This window comes from Bubalus kerabau, chromosome 6, assembly GCF_029407905.1.
Source record: "Bubalus kerabau isolate K-KA32 ecotype Philippines breed swamp buffalo chromosome 6, PCC_UOA_SB_1v2, whole genome shotgun sequence".
Taxonomy (NCBI): Eukaryota; Metazoa; Chordata; class Mammalia; order Artiodactyla; family Bovidae; genus Bubalus; species Bubalus kerabau.
In genome coordinates this window covers 45348527-45375156 of record NC_073629.1, presented here as the reverse complement: position 1 = coordinate 45375156, position 26630 = coordinate 45348527, and the positions used below count along the sequence as shown (strand labels likewise).

At 37.7% G+C, this 26630-nt stretch overlaps 1 protein-coding gene across 5 annotated transcripts in view; it reads left to right on the top strand.

Annotated features, from left to right (window-relative positions):
• The window catches only part of SNX7 (sorting nexin 7), a 164071-nt gene that overhangs the window by 112022 nt on the left and 25419 nt on the right, over positions 1-26630 (top strand). For 2 of the 5 annotated variants that reach the window (XM_055585015.1, XM_055585013.1), the window contains one exon: positions 3715-4148. The exons of 1 other annotated variant lie outside the window; for it this stretch is intronic. Coding sequence is in view for 3 of the 4 variants with exons in the window: in XM_055585013.1 (XP_055440988.1) it covers positions 3715-3792 (78 nt within the window). In the remaining variant the exon portion in view is untranslated. Of the gene's footprint in view, positions 1-2005; positions 2656-3665; positions 4149-26630 lie in introns of those variants that run through there. 2 more of the 5 variants (XM_055585017.1, XM_055585016.1) reach the window with 2 other exon arrangements.

The following is a 26630-nucleotide window of genomic DNA, read 5'->3' as shown; positions in this document are numbered from 1 at the left end:
ACAGGGAAGCCCAATATGTGGTAACAATCATAACTCAACCTGCATTTATACTCTTTCCTAAAAGTTGATCCACCTGCAATCATGCATTTTTTTTACCCTCTTCTCCTCCAAAACAGTTCTTCTTCCACTGTGTAAAAGAAAGGTATCTCATCTTGATGGCCCAGTGACTTATTAAATGTACTCTGGTGGTCATTCAAGATACTAATTATTTCCCATTGCCTATTAAATGTCTGTACCTCTTCTCAGATTTGTAATATCACAAACATATTTAACCATTGATCCTCAGCTTTCTCATCTGTAAAATAAGATTCATAATCATCACTGTGAAGTTTAAAGAAAGTAATATGTGATAGTCAAGTGTGAAAGTCACTCAGTCGTATCCAACTCTTTGCGACCCAATGGACTATACAGTCCATGGAATTCTCCAGGCCAGAATACTGGGGTGGGTAGCCTTTCCTTTCTCCAGGGGATCTTCCCAACCCAGGGATTGAATCTACATCTCCTGAATGGCAGGTGGATTCTTTATTAGCTGAGCCACAGGGAAGCCCAATATGTGGTAACAATCATAATGATGCCTCACCGAGTATTCATATAGATGCTAGCAGCTGTCATGATACTTGTTTTTCTATGCTAGTGTTCTATAATCTGTATTTCAAAATACATAAATTGTTTTTCTGCCTTTCATGTGGTGGTTGATAAGGAAATGGTTAAATAGCTAGTTTGTTTCTTTTACCACATTTCACTGTCCTTCTGAGGATTTTCTTTAGAAATGGAAATATTAATTCACAGCAATAATCAGCAGGGAGGGCTGATCTCCCTTAGACATTTATTAAACTAGGATAGTTGAAGAATATGACAATGATAGAAGCTTCTTCACATTAGGATTAATACCATATTTGGTGCAGTTTGGATCTATTTGACAGGAATTCTAAATAGAGCAGACTGCTCACATTTTCATTGAGTTTTGCCTTGAGTATGTTCAGAAGTTTATTTAAATAATAGTTTGGCAGAGTTATCAAAAAGATATGATATCTCCTGAAAGCAGTAATTGCTTCGGGCTACCCTGCAGGATTACCAGATAGTAGATTATGTATGAATTTGCAGAAGAGACCAGAAATGAGTTTCACACAGGAAACAGGACTTTTTACAAAGGTGAACTATGATTCTACAATCTATTAGCCCTTTTGTTCCATACTTTTGTATACATTGTGGATAGATTTTTAAACATTATATGTATTTAGGTATTTCTTATTTCCTTTCTTATGTTCAAAATTTGGTGAGGATTTTTAAGTATCCATAAAGCTGAATTAAATTTTTTTCTTGGCATTCAAAAGAAATAAAATACTAATAACAGCAAATAGCTAATACATTTGTCCATATGATGTTAACTGTAAGTTTTTTGAAGATGTTCTTTCTCAAGTTGTGAAAGTTCCCATCTGTTTCTAGTTTGCTGAAAATTTTTTTTTAACTAAGAAATGGACATTTGTAATTTGACAGATGTCTTTTCATGTCAACTGAGATGATATTACATTGAATACAGTCAGTTACACTGATTGATTTGAATATTAATCCAATCTTACATTCTTGGGATAAACTCCATTTGGTCATGACAATTCTTTCTATAGATTTCTGCATTTGATTTGCTAAAATTTTGTTTAGAATTTTTACATCTGTATTTATGAGGGGTAGTGATCTGTAGTTTTCTTCCCTTGTAATATCTCTGGTATGATGGAAACCTTTCCTTTCTCTTCAGTTCCCTGAAAGTTTGTGTAGAATTAATATGATTCTTCATTAAATTTTTGATACAATTCGCTAGGGAGGTGATTTATACCTGGAGTATTCTTTATGGAAAGATATTTAACAAAAAATTCAGATTTATTTGGATTATTTATTTTTTCTAGAGTGAGTTTTGGTAATTTTGGTAGTGTGTGTCTTTTCATTGGTTTTATTCAAGTTCTCAAATGTATAGGTATAAAGTTTTCAATAAGATTTTCTTTTCCTTCAGTAGAATTTAGACTGATGTCACCTCTCTTACGGAGAAAGCAATGGCACCCCACTCCAGTACTCTTGCCTGGAAAATCCCATGGACAGAGGAGCCTGGAAGGCGGCAGTCCATGGGGTCGCACAGAGTCGGACATGACTGAGCAACTTCACTTTCACTTTTCACTCTCATGCACTGGAGAAGGAAATGGCAACCCACTCCAGTGTTCTTGCCTAGAGAATCCCAGGGACGGGGAAGCCTGGTGGGCTGCTGTCTATGGGGTCGCACAGAGTCGGACACGACTGAAGTGACTTAGCAGCACCTCTCTTAACCCCTAACAGTTGGTAGTTTATATCATCTCTCTTCTTTTATGAACAGTCTGGCTAAAAGTTTATCAATTTTGTTAATCTTCTCAAAGATCCAGTGATTCTTCTTTCGTTGATTCACACTGCTATCTTTTCTGGTTTTTTCCTTCTACTGCTTACTTTAGGTATAATTTGTTCTTTTTTAGTTTTTAAGATGGAAATCGAAGTCATTTAAGACCTTTTTCTTTTCTTATATAGGTGTTTAGTGCTATAAATTTCTCTTTATGTACTACTTAAGTGGCATCCCAATTTTTTTTTTATATATTGTGTTTTCATTTTCATTCAGTTTAAAATAAAATACTTTCTAGATTACCTTGTTATTTCTTCTTTAGATTTCAAATATTTTGGGATTTTTCAGATACCTTTCAATTGCCAATTCCTAAGTTAATTTCACTATGCTCAGAGAACAAACCTCATATGATTTACTCTTTTTAAATGTATTGAGACTTATTGTATAACCTGGAATATGGTGAGTTTTGGTATATGTTTTATGTCCACATTAAAAAAAAATATGTATTCTCTTTTGTTCTATAGTTCTCAATTAGATCACCTTGATTCATTTCCTGGACACATTAATGGTGGCTCAGACGGTAAAGCGTCTACCTACAATGAGGGAGACCCAGGTTCAATCCCTGTGTCAGGAAGATCTCCTGGAGAAGGCAATGGCAACCCACTCCAGTACTCTTGCCTGGAAAATCCCATGGATGATGGAACCTGGTAGGCTACAGTCCATGGGGTCACAAAGAGTCTGACACGACTGAATGACTTCACTTCACTTTCACTCACTACTTAGTCTTGGTAGACCATTATTATATAATAATTGCTGATTTTTGAGTATTTACTTTGAGCCAGGCATTCTTCATAGAGATTTATACAGATTATGTAAATTTAATTTTCACAATTGCTTTTGTGGTATTATCATTAACCTAATTTATAGCTGAAGAAACTATAACAGAGATTAATCAACTTGCACAAACATATATGATATAGTAGGATTCAGATCTGATTAAACCATGCTTGTATCACTACTTCTCTGTCTAGATGCTTTATGCCTGCCTCATATCCAAATGGTCCATCTTTTCCTCTATAATTTAGATCTGTTTCTGCCCTGACAGTGGGGACATAGTAGATTATTTCAGCAAACTAATCCATGCTAATTTTTTAACCTTTATCTTTTCATCTTATTTAGCAATAATTTCCCTCATTAAGAATTAAAATATGTAAAAAATGATAGGGATCCTGGCAGGCCAATGGGAAAGGGGAGTTGGACAGATTGCTATTGGAACAGTTATATAAGGATTTACTAATTTTTCTAACAGTGAAAGTGAACTGCTGTTGATCTCCTGATGGTGTGTTTCCATTATTTAGTGCCTTGCTACATGGGAATCCTTCCTTACATCACAGACAGATCTCCACTTGGAAGAAGCCTCTGAAGATAAATTGTAATCTTATTGAAGACCTCTATGTGATCTTTGGAAGATAATGTCTGTTAACCAAAGTTATTCTTTCTCAATGGGCTGGATCCTTTCTAAAGTGGATGAAAAGTATTTCACACTATCTGGAAAACCAACAAATTAAAGCTCAGGTGTTCCAGATCATTGATATAAATTTGGATATATATATATATATGTACACGTACATATACATACATATAAATATTTAGCTTAGTTTTAACTATGTTCTTAAATTTGTATGCCAATAATTATACATAAAAAAGTTTTTTTCTTAAGTATTTGTCTGTGGAATATGTCATTTTAAATATATTGTAAAGACTCAGTTTTAATAAAAAGTTTAATATGAAATGACTGACTATTGTGCATTCTTTTCCTATTAGTAGCTCAAGGCTCTGAATAGGATTCTAATATGAATCCAGTGTATGCTGTGTATTCACCTTTATTTCATCATAATTTTCTCTGAAATACTATTTACTTTGATATTAGGAATTCAAAGTAAATATGTAAAACTGATTAAATATTTCTTAACAATTAAAGATAACTTTGAAAGTTGGTTTGCTAAAAGCTAAAAAATTGTTTAAAGGCTACCAAGATAAATGTAAATTATTTTTGAGTTATTATTTAGAAATACTCATACAGTCATTTTCCTACTAGTAACTTTATGTTTGGGGGATTTTTTTTACGTACTCTGCAACTCACATCTAGCTTTATTTTTTAATGTACACAGTGTTTATCAAATTTGTTCTCCCATTTTATTTGTTGTAAGTCAAGTGCAGGTGACTTACGGTAACAGAGATAAAGACACAAGTTACAATAACAGGAATAGAGACACATTACACCTCAATTCATTCTCCAGGCTCGCAGTCTAGTAATATTTATCATACAAAGTGATTTTATATTCATTTTATAGCTATGTAAAAGTTGAATATATTATCTAGCATTTGCTATTTTTTGGAAATAGATATTTCTCAAGACTTGGAATAAAGTGTGAGGTATTTAGTCATGCATATTACCTTACATGGATGACTTGTACCCTTTGGTGGTGGTGGTTGTTCAGGCACTCATGTCTGACTCTTTGCAACCCAGGGACTGCAGCTTGCCAGGCTTCTCTGTCCTTCACTGTATCCCAGACTTTGCTTATTATTTTTAATCATTTGGTTATTAGCATTTAAATAAGTGTCTCACACACACAAAGCAAACATTTAAATCATCTTAACTAAAGCAAGGAAGCTGAAGCTCCAGTATTTTGTAAATCTGATGTGAACAGCCGACTCATTGAAAAGTCCCTGATGTTGGAAAGATTGAGGTCAGGAGGAAAAGAGGGTGTCAGAGAATAAGGCTGGATGGCATCACCAATGGCATGGACATGAACTTGGGCAAACTTTGGGAGATGGTGAGTGGTGAGGGACAGAGAGGCCTGATGTACTGCAATCCATGGGGTTGCAAAGAGTCAGACACGACTGGGCAACTGAACAGCAAAAATAAACTAAAACAAGAGATACACAATCACATACACAAATATAAAACTAAACATTTTTTCTTAAATACTGACATGTACACTTTTTAAACCATTTGTAGTGAAGAATCTGCCTTCATTTTTTCACATTTGGCTGCTGATAGCTTTTAAGCTTCACCTGCTTTTTCCTCTCCTGCCCCATGTCTGGACAAGCTGCTAAGAAACCCAAAAGAATGTTCGCTCTTTCAGCACTCACAGGAAGTTCAAACCATTCAACCTCCTCCCTGTGTACAGGGACTCGTCTCTAACTATCATAAAAACCTCAAGCCAGTGTCCTTTCCCAGGTCTCAGGACACTTTCAGAGAGGACTGCCCTGTTGGCCCCGTTATGTGATAACTGTAATGGGGAAGCCTCATGATGTGATAACTCTTTTCATACCCTGTTTGTGTGTTCGTGCCACCACTGGTCTTGACATCCAAAACAAATTTGGGTTGAGAAGCCTTCCTATTTATCAGGATGACTTCAACTGTATTGTTTTGCAAACCATTTAGCCACCCCAAACTTCATTTCCCCATCCAGAGATAATAATCTGGAACTCAAATGGAGGGAATAATCTCCAACTAAAAACCTGTTAAATGACACAGAAAAAACTTAGAACACCTGCCAGAGGGAAGTAGGGGTGGGGGAATTAGGTGAAAGTGGTCAGAAGGTACACACTTCCAATTATGAATAAGGCCTGGGGATGTAATGCACAGCATGACAGTCGTTAATAAAGTATTGTGTATTTGAAGTTGACAGGAGAAGTAGATCGTAAAAATTCTCATCAAGGTTTTGGTTGCAAGCGTGAGGTAATGGATATTAACTAATCTTATTGTGTTAGTCATTTTACAGTGTTTAAATAGATCATTATGTGGCAGTCTTAAACTTAATGTTATTTATCAATTATGCCTCAATAAACCTTTAGCTCTGCAAATCTTTCCTCTCTTCTATCCCTCATTCTATCCATGAGTGACATCCCACATACACATCACATACCCACAGAGGTTACATGTATTAACTTGTGTATATCCTTCCATACGTTGCTCTATACTTACAGTATCCTGTACAGACTTCACACACATATACACACTCCCTCACAGGCAGTTTTTAGGTTTGTCTTATAAAAATGAAGTCATTATACATACTATTTTGCCTTTTGTTTCTCATTTCACAGTATCTTGTGGAAAGCTCTTATGCACTTTTTAAATGGCCGCACAGTATGTCATGGTGTGACTCTGTAGTGATTCGTGAGCCATTTTGTTGATTAGAGTTACTTACTTTGCTTCTAATTTATCATCTCACCACAAAAAGAAACACTATACATTTGGTTGCCACTTCATATCTATAGCCCCTCTCCCCATTTCTCCAGGCCTAAGGAATGTCTAATCTGTCTTCTGTCTTTACAGATTGGCTTGTTCAAGATATTTCATGTTAATGGAACATATAATATATGATTCTTTTTTTGTGACTGGCTTCTATCATTTAACATAATATTTTCAAGTTTCATTCATGTTGTAGCATTGATCAGTACTTTGTTATTTTTTTATGGCCAAAAATATTCTATTGTATATGTGTGTGTGCGAGTGTATTGTTGTTGTTTACTCACTAAGTCATGTCCAACTCTATGGACTGAAGCACGCCAGGCTTCCCTGTCCTTTACCATCTCCCAGAGTTTGTTCAAACTCATGTCCATTGAGTTGATGATGCCATCCAACCATCTCATCCTCCGTCACCCTTTTCTCCCCTTGTCCTGAGTTTTTCCCAGCATCAGGGTCTTTTCTAGTGAGTCGGCACTTGACATCAGGTGGCCAAACTGTTTTAGCTTCAGCTTCAGCATCAGTCCTTCCAATGGATATTCAGGGTTAATTTCCTTTAGGATTGATTGATTTGATCTCCTTGCTGTACTAAGGAATTCTCAAAAGTTTTCTCCAGTACCACAGCTTGAAAGCATCAGTTTGGCACTCAGCCTTGTTAATAGTCCAACTCTCACATCTATACATGTCTACTAGAAAAACCATAGCTTTGAGTATACAGACCTTTATAGGCAAAATGATGCCTCTGCTTTCTAATATGCTGTCTAGGTTTGTCATAGGTTTTCTTCCAAGGAGCAAGCATCTTTTAATTTCATGGCTGCAGTCACTGTCTGCAGTGATTTTGGAGCCCAAGAAAATAAAATTTGCCACAGTTTCCACTTTTTCCCCATCTCTTTGCCATGAAGTGATGGGATGGAATGCCATGATCTTAGTTTTTTGAATGTTTTATTTTAAGCCAGCTTTTTCACTATCCTCTTTCACTCCTGTCACGAAGCTCTTTAGTTCTTTTTCACTTTTTGTCAATAGGGTGATATCATTTGCATATCTGAGGTGGTTGATATTTCTCCCAGCAATCTTGATTCCAGCTTATGAGTCTTTCAGCCCAGGATTTCGCATGATATACTCTGCATATAAGTTAAATAAGCAGGGTGACAAGAACAGATATATATTTACACACACACATATATGTGTGTAAACATATACACTTTTGTTTATTCATTATATTTGTTTTTTCTTTCATTGATAGACATTTAGTTTGTTTTCAGGTTTGGCTATTATGAATACAGCTGCCATAAATATTGGTATGTAAGTGTTTGTGTGAACATACATTTCATTTCTTTTGGACCTGTACCTAAGAGTGGAATTGCTGGTTCATACCACAACTATATTTGACCATTTAAGGAGCTACCAGAATGTTTTTCAAAGTGGCTGTACCATTTTACATTCCTACCATTAGTGTATGAGAGTTCCAATTACTTTACATCCGCATCAGCATTTATTTTTAAAATTTAATTTTATTATAGCCATCCCAATGGATGGAATGGTATCTTGTTTTGACTTGCATTTCCTGTTGCATCTTTTATTGTGGGCCTGTTAGTGATTTATATATATTCTTTGGAAAAATATCTGTTCAGATCCTTTGCCCATTTTTAGTTATTGAGTTGTAAAAGTTATTTGTATAATTCTAGATGCAAATCTCTTATCAGATTATGATTTGCAAATAGTTCTTTTTTACTTTCTTGATAATGCACTTTGGATCACAGAAATTTTAAATTTTGGTGAAGTTCAGTATATTTTTTTCTTTTTTTTGCTTATCCTTTTGGTGTCATAACTAAGAAGTCACTGCCAAAACAGCAGTCATGCAGATCTACCTCTAAGTTTTCTTGTAAAAAGAGCTTTAACTTGTAGATTTTAGGCTTTTGATAGCCACTTTGAGTCAGTCATTGCATATAATGTGTGATAAGAGCCCAATATTATTCTCTTACAAGAGGATATACCGTTGTCTTAGCACTATTTGCTGAAGAGACTGTGTCATAATTTTCACTACTGAGGAACATGGAGTTGGAGCTCCTTGTGTTGTCATCCTGGAAGTGGAACTCCTAGTGTAGTTTTGAACCGGCCAGTGTGATGTGTACTGTGGTGGTGGTTGTTAGCATATGGAAATATGATTACTGGATACCTCATCGTAAAAACAATTTTTAAAAACAGCAAAATGAGACATTTGACTCTTACTTAAAGAAAAAAATCTACCCTAAAGTCTATAGGTACTTTTCTTTGCACTCATGCCCTCTTTCAACAACTGCCTCTCGAAGAAAACAATTCTTGTTGTTCAGTTATTTTTCCACCTAGCACGTAGCCTTCAAAAAAAAAGGCAAGGGTTTCAAGTGGGACAGGCCAGTAGCCACTGTATGGAACTGGAGATAGACGTGGCATATTTTGAAAGTGGTTTAAGTCCATCTTGTATAATAGCTTCCAGCCAGGTAATACTGTTTCTTTCTTTCTAAGGATTCCACCCCCTCCTTTCATTCTAGTTACATGGAGGGAAATTTAAAATCTTTTAACTTCAACTGGATATTTAAAGCAGAAACATTCATGGTGAATTTCTCTGTTGTTTTGACCTGAGGTCCTAGGAAGGAAAAAACATTTCCTGTGTTGTACTTGGATGAAAGTCATCATCATAGAGTTTGACTCCTGTGAATTTTAGAGTCAGTGAGCTCAGGTTTAAGATATGATTTGAGAATGTTACTTGTTTGGTTTCTAGTTTGTACTTCCCCTACTCTTTTTGAAAAATTGTTGGCAGTTGATTGACTAGAAAACATTATTTGCTTCTTTTTTAGAGAATTACAAGCACACAAGACACACACTTAAAATAAAAAATTATCACTGGACATGTGTATGATCCCCAGAATATACAAATAAAAGTATTTTTCCACTTTCTTACACCTCATCCCAAGGTTACTACCTTGACTAGTTTTATATTACTCTGGAAACTTGGATTTCTACTCATGCTGTAGACCATCTATTTTATAATCAATTTCTGTCTTTGCCTTAAACAGGTTTTTAAGTTCTTATATTTTTTCCCAAAACTCACAGTTGACTCTGTGCTTTGATTAAGCTATTATTGATTGTGGGGTTTGTTTTGTTTTGTTTTGTTTTTTTGCCTTTGGCCCAGTTTCTCCTTCAGTCTTTTTGTGATATTGTTTCAGAATTCTTATTCTAACTGACCAAAGAAACTACTTTAGAAAAAAATGGGAAATAATGGGCTTATATAACCCAGAAGGAAAAGGGCATTCTGAATAGGTATATTTCTCTTTCTGTCTATTTCCTACTTTGCTCGAATGGGTTGACCTCCCTTCCACCTAGTCCTGCCTTTGAAAGTGAAAAAGTGAAAGTGTTAGTCAGTCATTTGTGTCTGACTCTTTGTGAGTCCATAGACTATAGCCCACCAGGCTTCTCTGCCCATGGAATTCTCCAGGCAAGAATACTGGAGTGGGTAGCCATTTCCTTCTCCAGGGGATCTTCCTGACCCAGGGATCAAACCTGGGTCTCCTGTATGCAGGTGGATTCTTTACCATCTGAGCCACCGGGGAAGCCCAGCCTTGCCTTTTCATGAGGCTTATTCTGTGGTTCTCAGATGGGGGCCCATTTAACAGAGTCTGGAGATATTTTTTGAAACCACATTATGGGAGGAGATACTGGCATATAGTTGATAGAGATCAGGGATGCTGCTAAACATCTTAACCCCCACAACAAAGAACTATCTGACCCAAAATGCCATGATTGCCTAAGCTGAGAATCCTGGGCTAGATTAGTGTTTCCTAGTAACTCCTGGCTCTTGAGTTCCTAGCTTTGCTGCTGGGAAGGAAAGAGCTCTTCTTTTCCAGCTTCAATCAGAAAAGTGGCTTAGGATATAGCCAACTCTCCCTCTTCCCCACATCCTGATCTCAGGCCAGTCTGGGACTGAAAGCCAGGGTGCCATTATCAATAAATCCTAGGTTAAGTTCTTGTTTTTATACAAAGAACAGCAGGCAAGGGGGTTATTATGGTCAAGGGAAGATGCAGCTTTCATTCAGACCTCATGTTAGATGAGCACCCTGGAAAAGAAGAGGGATGCTTTATGCAAAAGAAAGAAGAGGTTGAGGGAACACAAATTATGTCCACACTATAATTTTAAAATGAGCATACATTTTGATTCATTTAGAATTGTATAAGTTCTATACACTCATATAATTAACAATATTCTGTACTTGCACCTAAATTCCTCAACAAGAAAGGACTAATGTAAAAATAGCTCTACAGGGAATATGGATTAGAAATTGCAAGTATAAATAGACCATTAGTCCAGCACATGTAATTACATAGGAAGTCAATCATAATTTTATTGGCTAACAAATAGCACAAGACTGGGAAATTAAGAGTTATGAGAGTACTCATATATTGAAAATATAGTCTTTACATTAGATTTGATTGAGCCCAGTGGATAAAATATATTCCTATATTGAAATACTACATTGAGATCCCATCAAAGCACACTGATGTGAAGGATATATTGAATGACAAAGCTATGGTCCTTTCTTTTACAAATATATTCAACCAACTACATGATTATTGTAACATGAATGGTGTAATGAAGGATTGCTGCACCGAATTTCACTAAAGATCAAGCTCAGCATTCTCACTGTTTCATGGAGATTTGAAAATTAAGAATAATGAAATTAGTCTATTATGTGGAGATTTCCATGTCTCTTAAGCTAGGTTAGGAAATGAAATATGGCTTATAAACACCTTTAATTTAAATTGAAGTGACTGTGTTCATGATTGATCTTGTAACTAATCAGTCTGTTCTTCGATTCCTCTACCATGTTATAATCTGACCCCCTTTAGCAGTGAACCTCCTAATTCTGGCACCTGTCAAAGAAAATGTTCATGTGAAAGCAGCTATTTTTTCATAACATCTCAAGTGAAATTTTTACATACATACAGTACCGAATAAGCATTCACAGATAAAACAGTAGAATCAGGCCCATTTGTTTCCTTCTTCACAGGTATTTTAGAGGGTATTTTAGATTTAATTTGCTGTTTTATTTTATGTGGCTTTGTTTTTAAATAAAATTAGTCCTTTTTTTCTTCTGAAAATGAACAAATCATGAATTTCTTAGAACTGTCGAATGACTCGAGCCACCTGGTAGGCATGGTATGACTTCCAATTTTTCTGTCCACTGCACTGTATTTCACCAGATCTCTGAGGTATAAGCTCTTGACAAGTTGTTTTATTTCTGTCATTTCACAGATCTACTTAGCTTGAACATCCAGAATCATGGCATTTGACAATCAGGTCTTAATAGTGTCTCAGTCAGCCTTTGTCATCTGAGAAAAGAAAAGCTCCAAGGGGCACGATGACTCTTATTTGGTTGCCCTCTCCATCTGCTCATTCCTTTCATAATCTCAGTGGCAGAAAAGCAAGCCTTTGGTCACATTAGCACTGGATTTCAGTGGACACCCTCTTCAGTATTCCACTCCCTTGCCTACTCTCCCTAGAGCCTCCAAACCTCAATTTTGTGACTCATTTCATCCTGGCGGCTTTATTTGGTCGATATTAAAATGAGAAAATGAAGGATAGTTACTATAATTTTTCTATGCTATGCTAAGTCACTTCAGTCGTGTCCGACTCTGTGCGACCCCATAGACGGCAGCCCACCAGGCTCCCCCGTCCCTGGGATTCTCCAAGGCAAGAACACTGGAGTGGGTTGCCATTTCCTCCTCCAATGCATGAAAGTAAAAAGTGACAGTGAAGTCGCTCAGTCGTGTCCGACTCTTAGTGACCCCATGGACTACAGCCCACCAGGCTCCTCTGTCCATGGCATTTTCCAGGCAAGAGTACTGGAGTGGGGTGCCATTGCCTTCTCTGATAATTTTTCTATAGCCAAATTTAATTCTCATGATGAGTTATTTTGAAATTGTGTCTTATTTCAAGTCATTTTTATTTTTATTTATTTATTTTTGGAAATTATTTATTTATTTGGTTGCAATGGGTCTTCATTGCTGTGTCAGCTTTCTCTAGGGTGGCTAGCATAGGCTACTTTTTGTTGCAGTGATTGGGCTTCTCATTGTGGTGGCTTCTCTTATTGTGGAGCACAGACGCTAGGCTCATGGGCTTCAGTAGTTGTTGCCCACAGACTTTAGTTGACCTTGCCATGTGGAATCTTCCCAGACCAGGCATTGAACCCATACCCCTTGCTTCATCTGTTCTATAAAAAGACTAATCATAGTACTTTATTAATGTAGTACTGAACAGAATAATATATGTAAAGGGCTGTACATATTAAGGGCACAGGTTAAACATAAAAGGTAAAAACAGGATCTTAGAAGTTTTCCCAGAGAGACCTACCTTACAGCATAGGCATCTTTCCTAAATGAAAAAATCACTTTGATTGCTACCTAGTCTGAAACAGAAACATGAAACTATTAGGTTCTGACCAACTCATAGGTAACATAATGATCAAGAAAACTTTCCTAATTTCTAGCTTTTTAAAAGCCAGATGTAGGATTATATCAATGTGTACTGTGAACAGCCTAAAATCAGAGGGAAATAGAAGTTGTCCAGAAACAGATTTTTTCCTGGCAACTCAGTCCTGACATCTAGTTTATAAATGTAGAAATAATGTTCCTTCACATTTAATAATGGCTTTGGATAAACTCTTAGAGTTGTTAGATGTAGAATTAAGTTCTGAGCACACTGTAAAAAAAAAGGCATTTAACATTTAAAATTCTGAGCCTGTTAGTTAACTGTTCTAGGCCCCAATTTCCCATCTGTGGAAAGGGGGAATTAATCTGCCAAATTTACATTGCTAAGAAGTATTAGAATAAATTATACACAGCTGACTTTGACTACATAAAAAAATTCTATATCAGCTTTCCTTCGTTACTCATCCAAACACTGAGACTTTCAGTCCACCTGTGAATTCAGGGTATCCTGAGATAAAACAAGCTATTGATCATAGTTACTAAGGTGCATTACATTAAGAAAGATTCATGTGTGTGAATATAGATAGATATAAATACACATTTAAGCTTTTATTTATATACATAGATGTGTGTGTATGTGTGCATATGGGTACATGGTATGTGAATGTGTATAGTAATTAGTGGAACGATGGGAGTTAAAAATGAATGGAGCATGGGACTTCCTTGGTGGTCCACACACCTAAAGCAGGGGATATGGGTTCAATCCATGATCGAGAACTAAGATCCTGCTTGCCACATGGCATGGCCAAAGAAAAAAAAAAAAAAATTATTGGAGCAGAAGTCAATAGCATGCATACTATTGCTTATCTTCCTCCCATCTTTCTATGTGTTACAGTTTTTCCAGGTTTGAAAATGTATTTATGTTCATGTTCATAAGGTTCTTGAGCAATGATATCTTTTAAAATAGGACAGCTATTTGTGTGTGTTTGCCAGCACTTTGGCTAGTGCATTTCTTTAAAGCTGTACTACATATGTTCAAAACAGAAAAATTGAACTTCCACAGTTCCTGTTTATATTTCTTTTAATATAAGTCATGGAGATTGAAGACATTGTTTATATTTTTTATTCTAAACATTATAGTTAGGGTAATCTTTGGGTAAGACCAGAAGAAAAATGCTGTCTTATTTTAAGGGAAGTCTTTCCAGAACATGCAATTAAACAGCTAATCAGAGCTGGTTAAATGAGGCATTTGTTAATTATGCATAAACAATCTTCTTTTCCTACTTGAAGTATTATGATTACTAATTTTAAGATTAAATTAATATTGCTTCTAAGGGGTTTATTTAAGCAATCTGAGATTCTAAAACCTTTTGAAATACTTTGCATTCAAATATCCATCAACCATGCATCCACTCATAGTGTTGTTCACCAATTCCACAAAGATTTCACTGCTAATAGGGACCAGATACCATCATCTGTGCTGCTGTAAATTGTTATTGTTCATTTGCTAAGTCATGTCCAACTCTTTGTGACTTCATGAACTGCAACCCGCCAGGCTTCCCTGTCCTCCACTATCTCCCGGAGTTTGCTCATATTCATGTCCATTGAGTCGGTGATACTATCTAACCATCTCCTGCAGTGCCGCCCCTTTCTCCTTTTGCCTTCAATCTTTCTCAGCATCAGGGTCTTTTCTAAAGAGTGTGCTGTTTGCATTAGGTGGCCAAAGTATTGTAAATGGTAATGGTAAATAAAATAAACATAACTTGCCTTCAGTAAGTTAAAGTCTAATGAGGAGAAAGACACCATATATAAATAAAAATTAAATCTCAATTTCATGAATGTATTAGGCTCTAGGGCTGCTGTAATAAAGTATCAAAAACTAGGTGGCTTAAAACAACAGAAATTGATTGTCGTTCAGTTCTGGAGGTCGGAAGTCTGAGGTTGGAAGTCTGAGGTTCTAGGGGAAAATCCTTCCTTGCCTCTTCCAGCTGCTGCTGTTTGCTGGCAGGCCTTGGGGCTCCTGGGATTGTAGGTGTCCACTCCATTCACTGGGCAGTCTTCTCTGTGTCTTCATACTGCTTTCCCTCATTACTGTCTGTGTCCAAATATCCTCTTTTCACAAGGACACTAGTCATAATATATTAGGGCCCACCCTAATGACCTCATTTTAACTTCATTACCTCTATAATGACCCCATTTTAAAATAAGGGCACAGTATGGGATACTGGGGATAGAACTTCAACATATGTTCTTTAGGGGGCACAGTTCAACCCATCGGTTCAGTTCAGTCGCTCAGTCATGTCCGATTCTTTGCAACCCCATGAATCGCAGCACGCCAGGCCTCCCTGTCCAACACCAACTCCCGGAGTTCACTCAGACTCACGTCCATCGAGTCAGTGATGCCATCCAGCCATCTCATCCTCTGTTGTCCCCTTCTCCTCCTGCCCCCAATCCCTCCCAGCATCAGAGTCTTTTCCAGTGAGTCAACTCTTCGCACGAGGTGGCCAAAGTACTGGAGTTTCAGCTTTAGCATCATTCCTTGCAAAGAAATCCCAGGGCTGATCTCCTTCAGAATGGACCGGTTGGATCTCCTTGCAGTCCAAGGGACTCTCAAGAGTCTTCTCCAACACCACAGTTCAAAAGCATCAATTCTTCAGCGCTCAGCTTTCTTCACAGTCCAACTCTCACATCCATACATGACCACAGGAAAAACCATAGCCTTGACTAGATGGACCTTTGTTGGCAAAGTAATGTCTCTGCTTTTGAATATGCTATCTAGGTTGGTCATAATTTTTCTTCCAAGGAGTAAGCGTCTTTTAATTTCATGGCTGCAATCACCATCTGCAGTGATTTGGGAACCCCAAAAAATGAAGTCTGACACTGTTCCCACTGTTTCCCCATCTATTTCCCATGAAGTGATGGGACCAGATGCCATGATCTCAGTTTTCTGAATGTTGAGCTTAAGCCAACTTTTTCACTCTCCTCTTTCACTTTCATCAAGAGGCTTTTTAGTTCCTCTTCACTTTCTGCCATAAGGGTGGTGTCATCTGCATATCTGAGGTTATTGCTATTTCTCCCGGCAATTCAACCCATAACAATGCACAGTTACAAACAGTGACAAGTGCTATGATGTAGTCTGACCACTAACAGAGAGAATAATATGAAGCATCTATTTTGAGTAAACAGAGGACTACTGAGGAATCAGAAAATAAGAATTAGCCAAATAGGTAAAGGGCTTTCCAGGAGGTGCTAGTGGTAAAGAATCCATCCGCCAATGCAGGAGACATGAGTTGGATCCCTGGATTGGGAAGATCTTTGGAATAGGAAATGTCAGCCCACTCCAGTATTCTTGCCTGGGAAATCCCATGGACAGAGGAGCCTGGCAGGCTCCATAGGGTCACAAAGAGTCGGACATGACTTAGCGACTAAATGGCAACTACAAATAGGCAAAGGGGAGTAGACGAACTGAATGAAATGGCACATGCCAAGGTCCTGAGGTGTGAAAAAACTTGATGCACAGACAGAAACACAGACTGAAACACAACCTGCGTGTCTTAGAGTGTAGTGAATGAGAGAAAAGGAGTCTCAAGACAAACTTTTAACTTTATCTGAATTTTTAATTTTTTTTTTAGTAATTGTAAGTAATTAGCAGAAAATACTGAGGTAAGATAGCATAACTTATAAGGGATATAATCAGTATAGTTTGATGACTTCCTTGATAGTATTTGTAAAAGGTGAGACCACTAGAGGATATTTCCAAGCTAGTAACTGCAAAAGAACAGGGAGAAGGAAAAAGCTGGCATATCAATGACAATATCAGTGGAATCATTAACAACTTGAAGAAACAGGTTGCAAATTTTCATAACCAGTGTTGCTATTCAAGGTGATTTAAGCTAATCCACTCATAGTGGTCTTTATAATATTTAATAATGTTGATGACAATTGGTAAATAACCCCGACCGTAGGCCTCCAGTCACTTTGCTGGCACCTCTCCTGGAACCTTTCCTAGACTGCCCCAAATTTCAGAATTGAAAGTGTGCAGTTAAGAGATAGCTGGGGCCTGGAAGTTACCTGCATTCACTCTGTTGCTTGCTATTCTCCATTCTGATTGATCTACCCATAATGCACTGGGCATATCATAGCAAGAAAAGTTTGCATGTGATAAATATAGACAGATACATATTTATGTGCATATACAGATAGAAGTGCACAGTATATGTGTTTATACACACCCATATAATTATGAAAATTAACTAGGAGGGTAAGCTTAAAATTTATTTATTTTTATATGCCTGTTGGAGCCATAATCTGAAATCTTAGCCATTCACTAAAGCTCAAGAGTTGACTGACTGGAAAGTTGTAGAGGCTAGAGATAGTTGTATCTGGGGAAATAAGCCCTGCAGCAGAAAATCCAGCAGTTGCTAACCTTGATTCAGGCAGGTAATCCACATCCAAATTGGCCTCATTCCATAGAAAAAGATTAAAAGTCAGAGGCTTCAGACAGAGGCAGTGCCCAAAGGTGAGAAAAATAATTGCATACCATTTACAGGAGAGCATCCCAGGGATGAGAAACAAGATCTACTCCATATGGGAGGGACTGGCCCACGCTGGACTCAGGAGAGGTCCTGAGGAGTGGTAGGCTTACACTGACAAAGAAAGTAGAACACAGTGACTGTAATAAACAGGGAAGTAATCGACTCTAACAGGTTTAAACAGAGAGGAAATATACCCTCACTTAACTAAGAGGTTCAGAAGAAGGGTAGAGCTTTAGCAGCAGCTTACTCAGATAACCCCCGCCTCTGCCACCTGCTCTCACCCCTTGCTGGTGAGCACTTTGCCTGCTGGCCTTTCCTCTGTATGCTTTCCTCATCGGGTGAAAATGATGACTTTTGGATTCATATCCACATATGCAGTAGTCAGAGGGCACTGGAAGTAGTCTTCCAGTGGTTGTCTGTTTTTAAGATATGGAAAACTTGCCCAGAATGCTCAGCAAACTCCTCCTTGTGTATCATTTTTCTAGTTTGGAAGATATGCCCATCTTGAACCAATCCCCGTGTCTGTTTAGTAATGCAAAATTGGCCTTGGTTTGAGTTCCTGAATTCATCCCAAACAGGGAATGAGATTACTTTTAAATCAATTTAGTCTACTCCCAGCTTTATTACCTAAAGTTATTTTTAAATTATTTGGGAGTGAGCCATTTGATTAGGTCCTCTCTCAAATACCTTTGAAAGTGAAGAATCAGAAGAGGATTTGGTGCCCTAGTATTAGGGTGTGGCAGATAGAGATGCAGCACACCTATGGACACCTTATCTTTGACAAAGGAGGCAAGAACATACAATGGAGAAAAGACAATCTCTTTAACAAGTGGTGCTGGGAAAACTGGTCACCACTGTAAAAGAATGAAACTAGAACACTTTCTAACACCATACACAAAAATAAACTCAAATGGATTAAAGATCTAAATGTAAGACCAGAAACTATAAAACTCCTAGAGGAAAGCATAGGCAAAACACTCTCTGACGTAAACCACAGCAGGATCCTCTATGACCCACCTCCCAGAGTAATGGAAATAAAAGCAAAAATAAACAAGAAAGAAAGTGAAATCGCTCAGTCATGTCTGATTCTTTGCGACCCCATGGACACCAAGCTCCTCTGTCCATGAGATTATCTAGGCAAGAGTACTGAAGTGGGTTGCCATTTCCTTCTCCAGGGAATCTTCCCGACCCAGGGATCGAACCCAGGTCTCCCGCATTGTAGACAGATGCTTTACCGTCTGAGCCACCAATGGAGCCTAATTAAACTTAAAACCTTTTGCACAATGAAGGAAACTATAAACAAGCTGAAAAGACAGCGTTCAGAATCTGAGAAAATAATAGCAAACGAAACAACTGACAAAGAATCTCAAAAATATACAAGCAGCTCATGCAGCTCAATTCCAGAAAAATAAACGACCCAATCAAAAAATGGGCCAAAGAACTAAATAGACATTTCTCCAAGGAAGACATACAGATGGCTAACAAACACATGAAAAGATGCTCAACATCACTCATTATCAGAGAAATGCAAATCAAAACCACAATGAGGTACCATCTCATGCCGTTCAGAATGGCTGCTATCCAAAAGTCTATAAACAGTAAATGCTGGAGAGGGTGCGGAGAAAAGGGAACCCTCTTACCCTGTTGGTGGGAATGCAAACTAGTACAGCCACTATGGAGAACAGTGTGGAGAGTCCTTAAAAAACTGGAAATAGAACTGCCATATGACCCAGCAATCCCACTGCTGGGCATACACACTGAGGAAACCAGAATTGAAAGAGACACATGTATTCCAATGTTCATCGCAGCACTGTTCACAATAGCTAAGACATGGAAGCAACCTAGATGTCCGTCAGCAGACAAATGGATAAGAAAGCTGTGGCACATATACACAATGGAATATTTCTCAGCTATTAAAAAGAATGCATTTGAATCAGTTCTAATGAGGTAGATCAAACTGGAGCCTATTATACAAAGTAAGTCAGAAAGGAAAACAGCAATACAGTATATTAATGCATATATATGGAATTTAGAAAGATGTTAATGATGACCCTATATGGAAGACAGCAAAAGAGACCCAGATGTAAAGAACAGACTTTTGGACTCTGTGGGAGAAGGTGAGGGTGGGATGATTTGAGAGAATAGCATTCAAACATGTATATTACCATTTGTGAAATAGATCGCCAGTCCAGGTTCAATGCATGAGACAGGGCGCTCAGGGCTGGTGCACTGGGACGACCCTGAGGGATGGGATGGGGAGGAAGGTGAGAGGGGGGTTCAGGATGGGGGACACATGTACACCCATGGCTGATTCATGTCAACGTATGGCAAAAACCACTACAATATTGTAAAGTAATTCTCCTCCAATTAAATTAATTAATTTAAAAAAAGATAGAGATGCAGACACCAAGACAATATTAGAAACATCAAAGATTTATGTAGGATATACCTATAAAAGATAAAGGGTTGAGGAACAGAGAAAGGCTTCAGAGTGCAATGTGGCTCTAAACCTAAGAGGGGGCAGGAAAGGAAACGGATCTCAGGACACAGTTCAGCCCTGAAAAAGTCAGGCCAGAAGGGAGCCCAGGGCAAAGACAACTGTTTGGAGAGTCTTGTGTGGGCAGAAATAGCCCAGCTCTAGTCCCTCTGCCAGGCTCAGTCACTGGCTGTGAGCAGCCCAGGGAAAGCATCTGGAGATGTCTGCTAACTAGGCTTCTGATAGCAGGTCAGCTTTCGGAAGGAGATTGATGTGACACACTTAGCTGCTCTGTAAAGGACTGTCATGCAGAGTCCTGCACTTTTCAGTTTCTGGGACATATAAAAAATAAGATTTTACCAAAACTTATTCAGTGGCAATGATTAATTCTCTTACTCTTTCACTTAGAGGCACCTTGTTAAACAGAAAGATTTGGGAAAATTTAACTATTGCTAATTTTAATAAAACTTGGCCCTTACAATAAATTTTGATTAAGTGCATTAATCATATCTTTGTCATAAGTTTGGAGTTAAGACTTAGCTCATTCAATTTATGTAAATGTCTGTCATATGATCTAACTGGCAAAACCAGCCCTCATGGTCAAATCAGTTAGACTTTCTGTAAGAAATCCTTTCAATTCACAGAAACATATAAACATATGTTTATATGTTTGTATGTTTTGTTTGTATTTTTATGGTAATCATCTTCTTTCTGAATTCTAAGATAGGTACATGAGAGATATGCAATAGATGGAAGGATGGGTCCACAGATAGATAAATAGATTGGTCTTGCTACCAGTTTGTTATTTGGATAAAGTAAAACATCTCAACTTTCAGTATTTCTTATAAATTCTTTGCTTTGCTTTCCCTGGTGGCTCATGATAAAGAATCAGCCTGCAGTGTGGGAGACCCAGGTTCAATCCCTGGGTCAGAAAGATCCCCTGGTGATGGGAATAGCTACCCACTGCAGTATTCTTGCTTGGAGAATCTCATGGGCAGAGGGACCCGGTGGATTACAGCCCATGGGGTCACAAAGTCAGACATGACTTTTCATGCGATATAGACACTGGAGCAGTGCTTTCTTTCATGATCATCCAGAGATGGATAAGATGAGGTCATGAAGTAAAACTTAAGTAATTCCACCTCACCCAACATTCTGAACATCTCTGCATTGACAAGAATACAGCATTTTAGATTGCATGCATTGTTATACATATATAGACTGTACCCCTGGGAAATTAACCATAGTAAAATTCAGTTTTGTAAGAGATATGCATCTTCTTTGTAAAATGGGACAAGATCAACTGTAAAAGGGAGATGAGAAAAAAAAAAAGTGGGCCTGACTTCTAGAAAAGTTTTGTTGTTTTTTTTTTTTCTCAAAAAATGATCATTTTTATTTATCAATGTTATTAGAAAAGTTTAATGACAGAACATCAGTACAGTCATTTTTGGTTTATATATCATGGACTACTTTGCCACTCTAATGAGTATTTATAAAGAGTGTATTTTAACATACTGTGCTATGACATTAAATGACGTTAAATGAAAAACATCAGTATGTAAAACTCTGCAGTACAATGTTATTATGTCAGCACACAGGAATATCTGGGGTGAAACCATTAAGAGAACTTCTCGAGGAGTTTTAGAAGTCCCATGGGCTTGTTTGGTAGTCTCCAAATATTGGTACACCAAAAACTACCATACAATTGCACTCATCTCACATGATAGCAAGGTAATGCTCAAAATCCTTCAAGCTAGGCTTCAACAGTAGGTGAACCGAGAACTTCCAGATGTTCAAGCTGGATTTAGAAAAGGCAGAGGAACCAGAGATCAAATTGCCAACATCCATTGGATCACAGAGAAAGCAAGAGAATTCCAGAAAAACATCTCCTTCTGCTTTATTGACTACTCTAAAGCCTTTGACTGTGGATCACAACAAACGGTGCAAAATTTTGAAAGGGGTGGGAATACCAGATCACCTTATCTGCCTCCCAAGAAACCTGTATGCAAGTCAAGAAGCAACAGTTAGACCAGGGATAGAACAATGGACTGGTTCAAAACTGGGAAAGGAGTACATCAAGGCTGTATATTGTCACCCTGCTTATTTAACTTATATGCAAAGTGCATCATGCAAAATGCCTGGCCAGAGGCATCACAAGCTGCAATCAAGATTACTGGGAGAAATATCAACAATCTCAGATGCATATGCAGATGATACCACTTTAATGGCAGAAAGTAAAGAGGAACTAAAGAGCATCTTGATGATGTTGAAAGAGGAGAGTGAAAAAGCTGGCTTAAACTCAATATAACGAAGATCATAGCATCTGTTCCCATCATTTCATGGCAAGAATGGGGCAAAAGTGGAGACAGAGACAGATTTTATTTTCTTGGGCTCCAAAATCACTGCAGATGGAGCAGTGTGACTGCAGCCACAAAATTAAAAGGTGCTTGCTCTTTGGATGGAAAGCTATGACAAACCTAGACAGCATAATAAAAAGCAGAGACATCACTTGACTGACAAAGGCTCGATTAGTCAAAGCTATTGTTTTTCTAGTAGCTATGTATGGACGTGAGAGGTGGACTGTAAAGAAGGCTGAGCGCTGAAGAATTGATGGTTTTGATTTGTGGTGCTGGAGAAGACTCTTGAGAGTCCCCTGGACAACAAGGAGATCAAACTAGTCAATCCTAAAGGAAATCAACCCTGAATATTCATTGGAAGCACTGATGCTGAAGCTGAAGCTCCAATACTTTGGCCACCTGATGCAAAGAGCCAATTCATTGGAAAAGACCGTGATGCTGGTAAAGATTGAGGGCAGGAGGAGAAGGGGGCGACAGAGGACAAGATGGTTGGATAACATCACTGACTCAATGGACTTGAGTTTTAGGAAACTCTGGGAGATAGTGAAGGACAGGGAAGCCTGACTTGCTACAGCCCATGGAGTTGCAAAGAATCAGACACGACTTAATGCCCAAATAACAACAAAAATTGCCCCTGTGATTTTGCTCGTTTTTCTTTCTACTAATGAATTATTTCCTCCTGCCTTTCAAACTCATACTCGACCTTTAAGACTGACCTCAATGTTACTCAATTTTTGATGAATTTTCCTATCATCACCAAGAGTCAGATTTCCTTCCACCCACCCATGACACATTATATCTAGAATTTGTTTATTTATTTAAATTTTTTGAACTTTATTAAGGTATGATTTACACATAAAATTAAAGCTATTTAAGTGCATTTGATGATTTGATATATGTGTACATTTGAAAAGATTCCCTGCCTTATTTCACTTAGTATAATGCCCTCAAGATTCATCCTTGTTTTCGCAAATGGCAGAATTTCCTTTATTTATTATTTATTTATTTTTTAAGGCTGAATAATGTTCTATTGTAAATCTATTCATCCATCAATCAACACTTAGGCTATTGTGAGTAATGCTACAACAAACATAGAGGTACACATTTAAATTTCCAGATAGTGATTTTGCTTCTTACGGATATAAACCCAGAAGTGAAATTGCTAGATCCTATGGGAGTTCTGGGAGAAGGCAATGGCACCCCACTCCAGTACTTTTGTCTGGAAAATCCCATGGACAGAGGAGCCTGGTAGGCTGCAGTCCATGGGGTCGTGAAGAGTCGGACACAACTCAGCGATTTCACTTTCACTTTTCACTTTCATGCATTGGAGAAGGAAATGGCAACCCACTCCAGTGTTCTTGCCTGGAGAATCCCAGGGATGGGGGAGCCTGGTGGGCTGCCGTCTATGGGGTCGCACAGAGTTGAACACGACTGAAGTGACTTAGCAGCAGCAGCAGCATGGGAGTTCTATTTTTATTTTTTTTGTGAGGAACTTTATACTGTTTTCTATAGTGACTGTACCAGTCTATGTTCCCACCAACAGTACAAACACCCCATTTTCTCTTTGCCAGCAGTAGTTATCTCTTGTCTTTTTGATTAGATATCCTGATAAGTGTGAAGTGATATTTTGTTTTGTTTTTGACTTGCATTCCCCTGATAATTAGTGATAATGAGCATCTTTTCATATATCTGTTGACCATCTATATGTCTTCTTTGGAAAAATTTCTATTCAGGTCCTTTCCCTATTTTTTAATCACATAGTTTGGATTTTGCCTATTGAGTTGTATGAATTTCTTATATATTTTTGGATATTAACACCTTATCAGATATGTGGCTTGCAAATATTTTATTCTATAGGTTGTCTTTTCATTTTGTGTCTTCCTTTGTTGTACAGAAGCTTTTTAGTTTGATGCAATCCCATTTGGTTATTTTTGCTTTTGTTGTCTTTGCTTTTGATGTCAGATCCAAAAAGTCATTGCCAAGACCAATGGCAAGGAGCCTATGTTTCATGTTTTCTTCTAGGAATTTTACTGTCTAGGGTCTTATATTCAATTCTGTAATCTATTCTGAGTTGATTTCTGTATATCATATAAGATAGGTAGTCATTGTTATTCTTTTGCACCTGGCTCTTCAGTTTTCCCAACACCATTTATTGGAGAGACTATCATTTCCCCATTGTACATTCTTGACTTCTTTGTCAAAAATTAATTAACCATATATGCATGCATTTAAAGGTTTATTTCTTGTTCTGTCCCACTGTTCCTGAAATCCGCTTGTCTATGTCATCCTGCACCCTACTCCAGTACTCTTGCCTGGAAAATCCCATGGATGGAGGAGCCTGGTAGGCTGCAGTCCATGGGGTCGCTAAGAGTCGGACACGACTGAGCGACTTCACTTTCATGCATTGGAGAAGGAAATGGCAACCCACTCCAGTATTCTTGCCTGGAGAATCCCAGGAACCGGGGAGCCCGTTGGGCTGCCGTCTATGGGGTCTCACAGACTCGGACACGACTGAAGCGACTTAGCAGCAGCAGCAGCATGTCATCCTGAGAATACAATCACAGTAATAATAATTATTCTCTAACTCTCTGCCTCATATTTTCAACCTCAAACTATGCTAGTTTAAAGTGTTTAGAGAAAATAAGGTGATTCTGTGCATAACAAACTGAAGTTACATTTGAATTGGAGACTGCAAGATTAATTAAGAATTTGTTGCCGTAGCACAGAATAGAGATTACTCAGATCTTAACTAAAGTAGTAGCAGTAGAATTTGAAAGGAGTTGCTAAAATGTTAGGAAAAAGAAGTCAGTTTTGTTTTGAAAGCCAAAGGAAGGACTGAGTTTCAGAATAAATTAAAAACAAAATAACATGAATTGCTTCAGAGCCAACATATAGGAATGGACCTACTGAACTTGGCAACTAGGAAGTTAATGCTAACTATAATGAAAGGGGCTTCCCTGGTGGCTCAGACAGTAAAGAATCTGCTTGCAATGAAAGTGGCCTGGGTTTGATCCCTGAGTTGGGAAAATCCCCTGGAGAAGGGAATGGCTACCCACTTCAGTGTTCTTGCCTGGAGAATTCCATGGACAGAGGAGCCTGTAGCCCAGGTGGGCTACAGCCCATGGGGTCACAAAGAGTTAGACACAACTGAGTGATTAACACACACACACACACACACACATATAATAAACAGTTTTGCTTATAACTCAATGGCTGTAATTTACTGCAACTCAGTGGCTGGTCACATAACATACTTAGCTTCAAGGAAAACTGGAGAACATAATATTTATTTGTATATGCAGTTTCCATAGAATAATATCAAAGTTCCATTACTAAGAAAAAGGGAAGGCTAGATATGAGGTAGATCACTAGCAATACTACTATAAATTCCATTTCCTATCACCAGGAATTTGGTGCAGTAGATCATAGACTGAAAGACTAAGTGTTCTGAAATGTTTGCAAGCTTGATCCCAGACTTCATGCCTTGACCAGAGTCACTCTTGAAGGACATATGGTTTATTTCCCCATTATTTGTTTCTTCTAAATTATCATTGTAGTCAATTAATTTTATTTTTTGAAATTATTATAAAATATGAGTATTGTCTAGAGAAACATCACAGTAACTTATCTTTTCCCTTTCCCTTCTTCCTCTTTTTCTCTTTATTATCATCCTTTCTTAAACTCATTATTTTTTTGAAGTTTCATGCTCTTATGTATTTCTGTCATATTGGAGTGCATTCCACTCTAAGGAATTCAGATTCTGACACTTAAAGGAAGGTAAAATTGTGTGCAATAATCAATATGTTTTTGGAGAGAAAACTTTTTTGTTTATCACAAAGCCCTAAAGAACTCAAGATGGCTTGATGGCATAATTCGTATCATCCAGTAAACTTGAAAGGACTAAAATGGAAAATGTAAGCCAAAGAACTATAATTACCCACTGCTAAACTTTAAGACTGAAAAATATATAATAGCTGCATTTTTTTTTTATGAAGGTCTTATACTGATCCCTTTTCTCTAGCAGGTGACATTAGTTGAATGTTCCATTAGTGATGTGATGAAAACCATAAAGAATTCCATTTAGGAAGTCAGTATTTTTCTCCTCTTGAAGGCAAGACTGCAAATACTTGAAGATTTGGGGGCAATTCCTTTAAAAAAAATCCCCAAACTGTGCTACAGGTAAACTTTA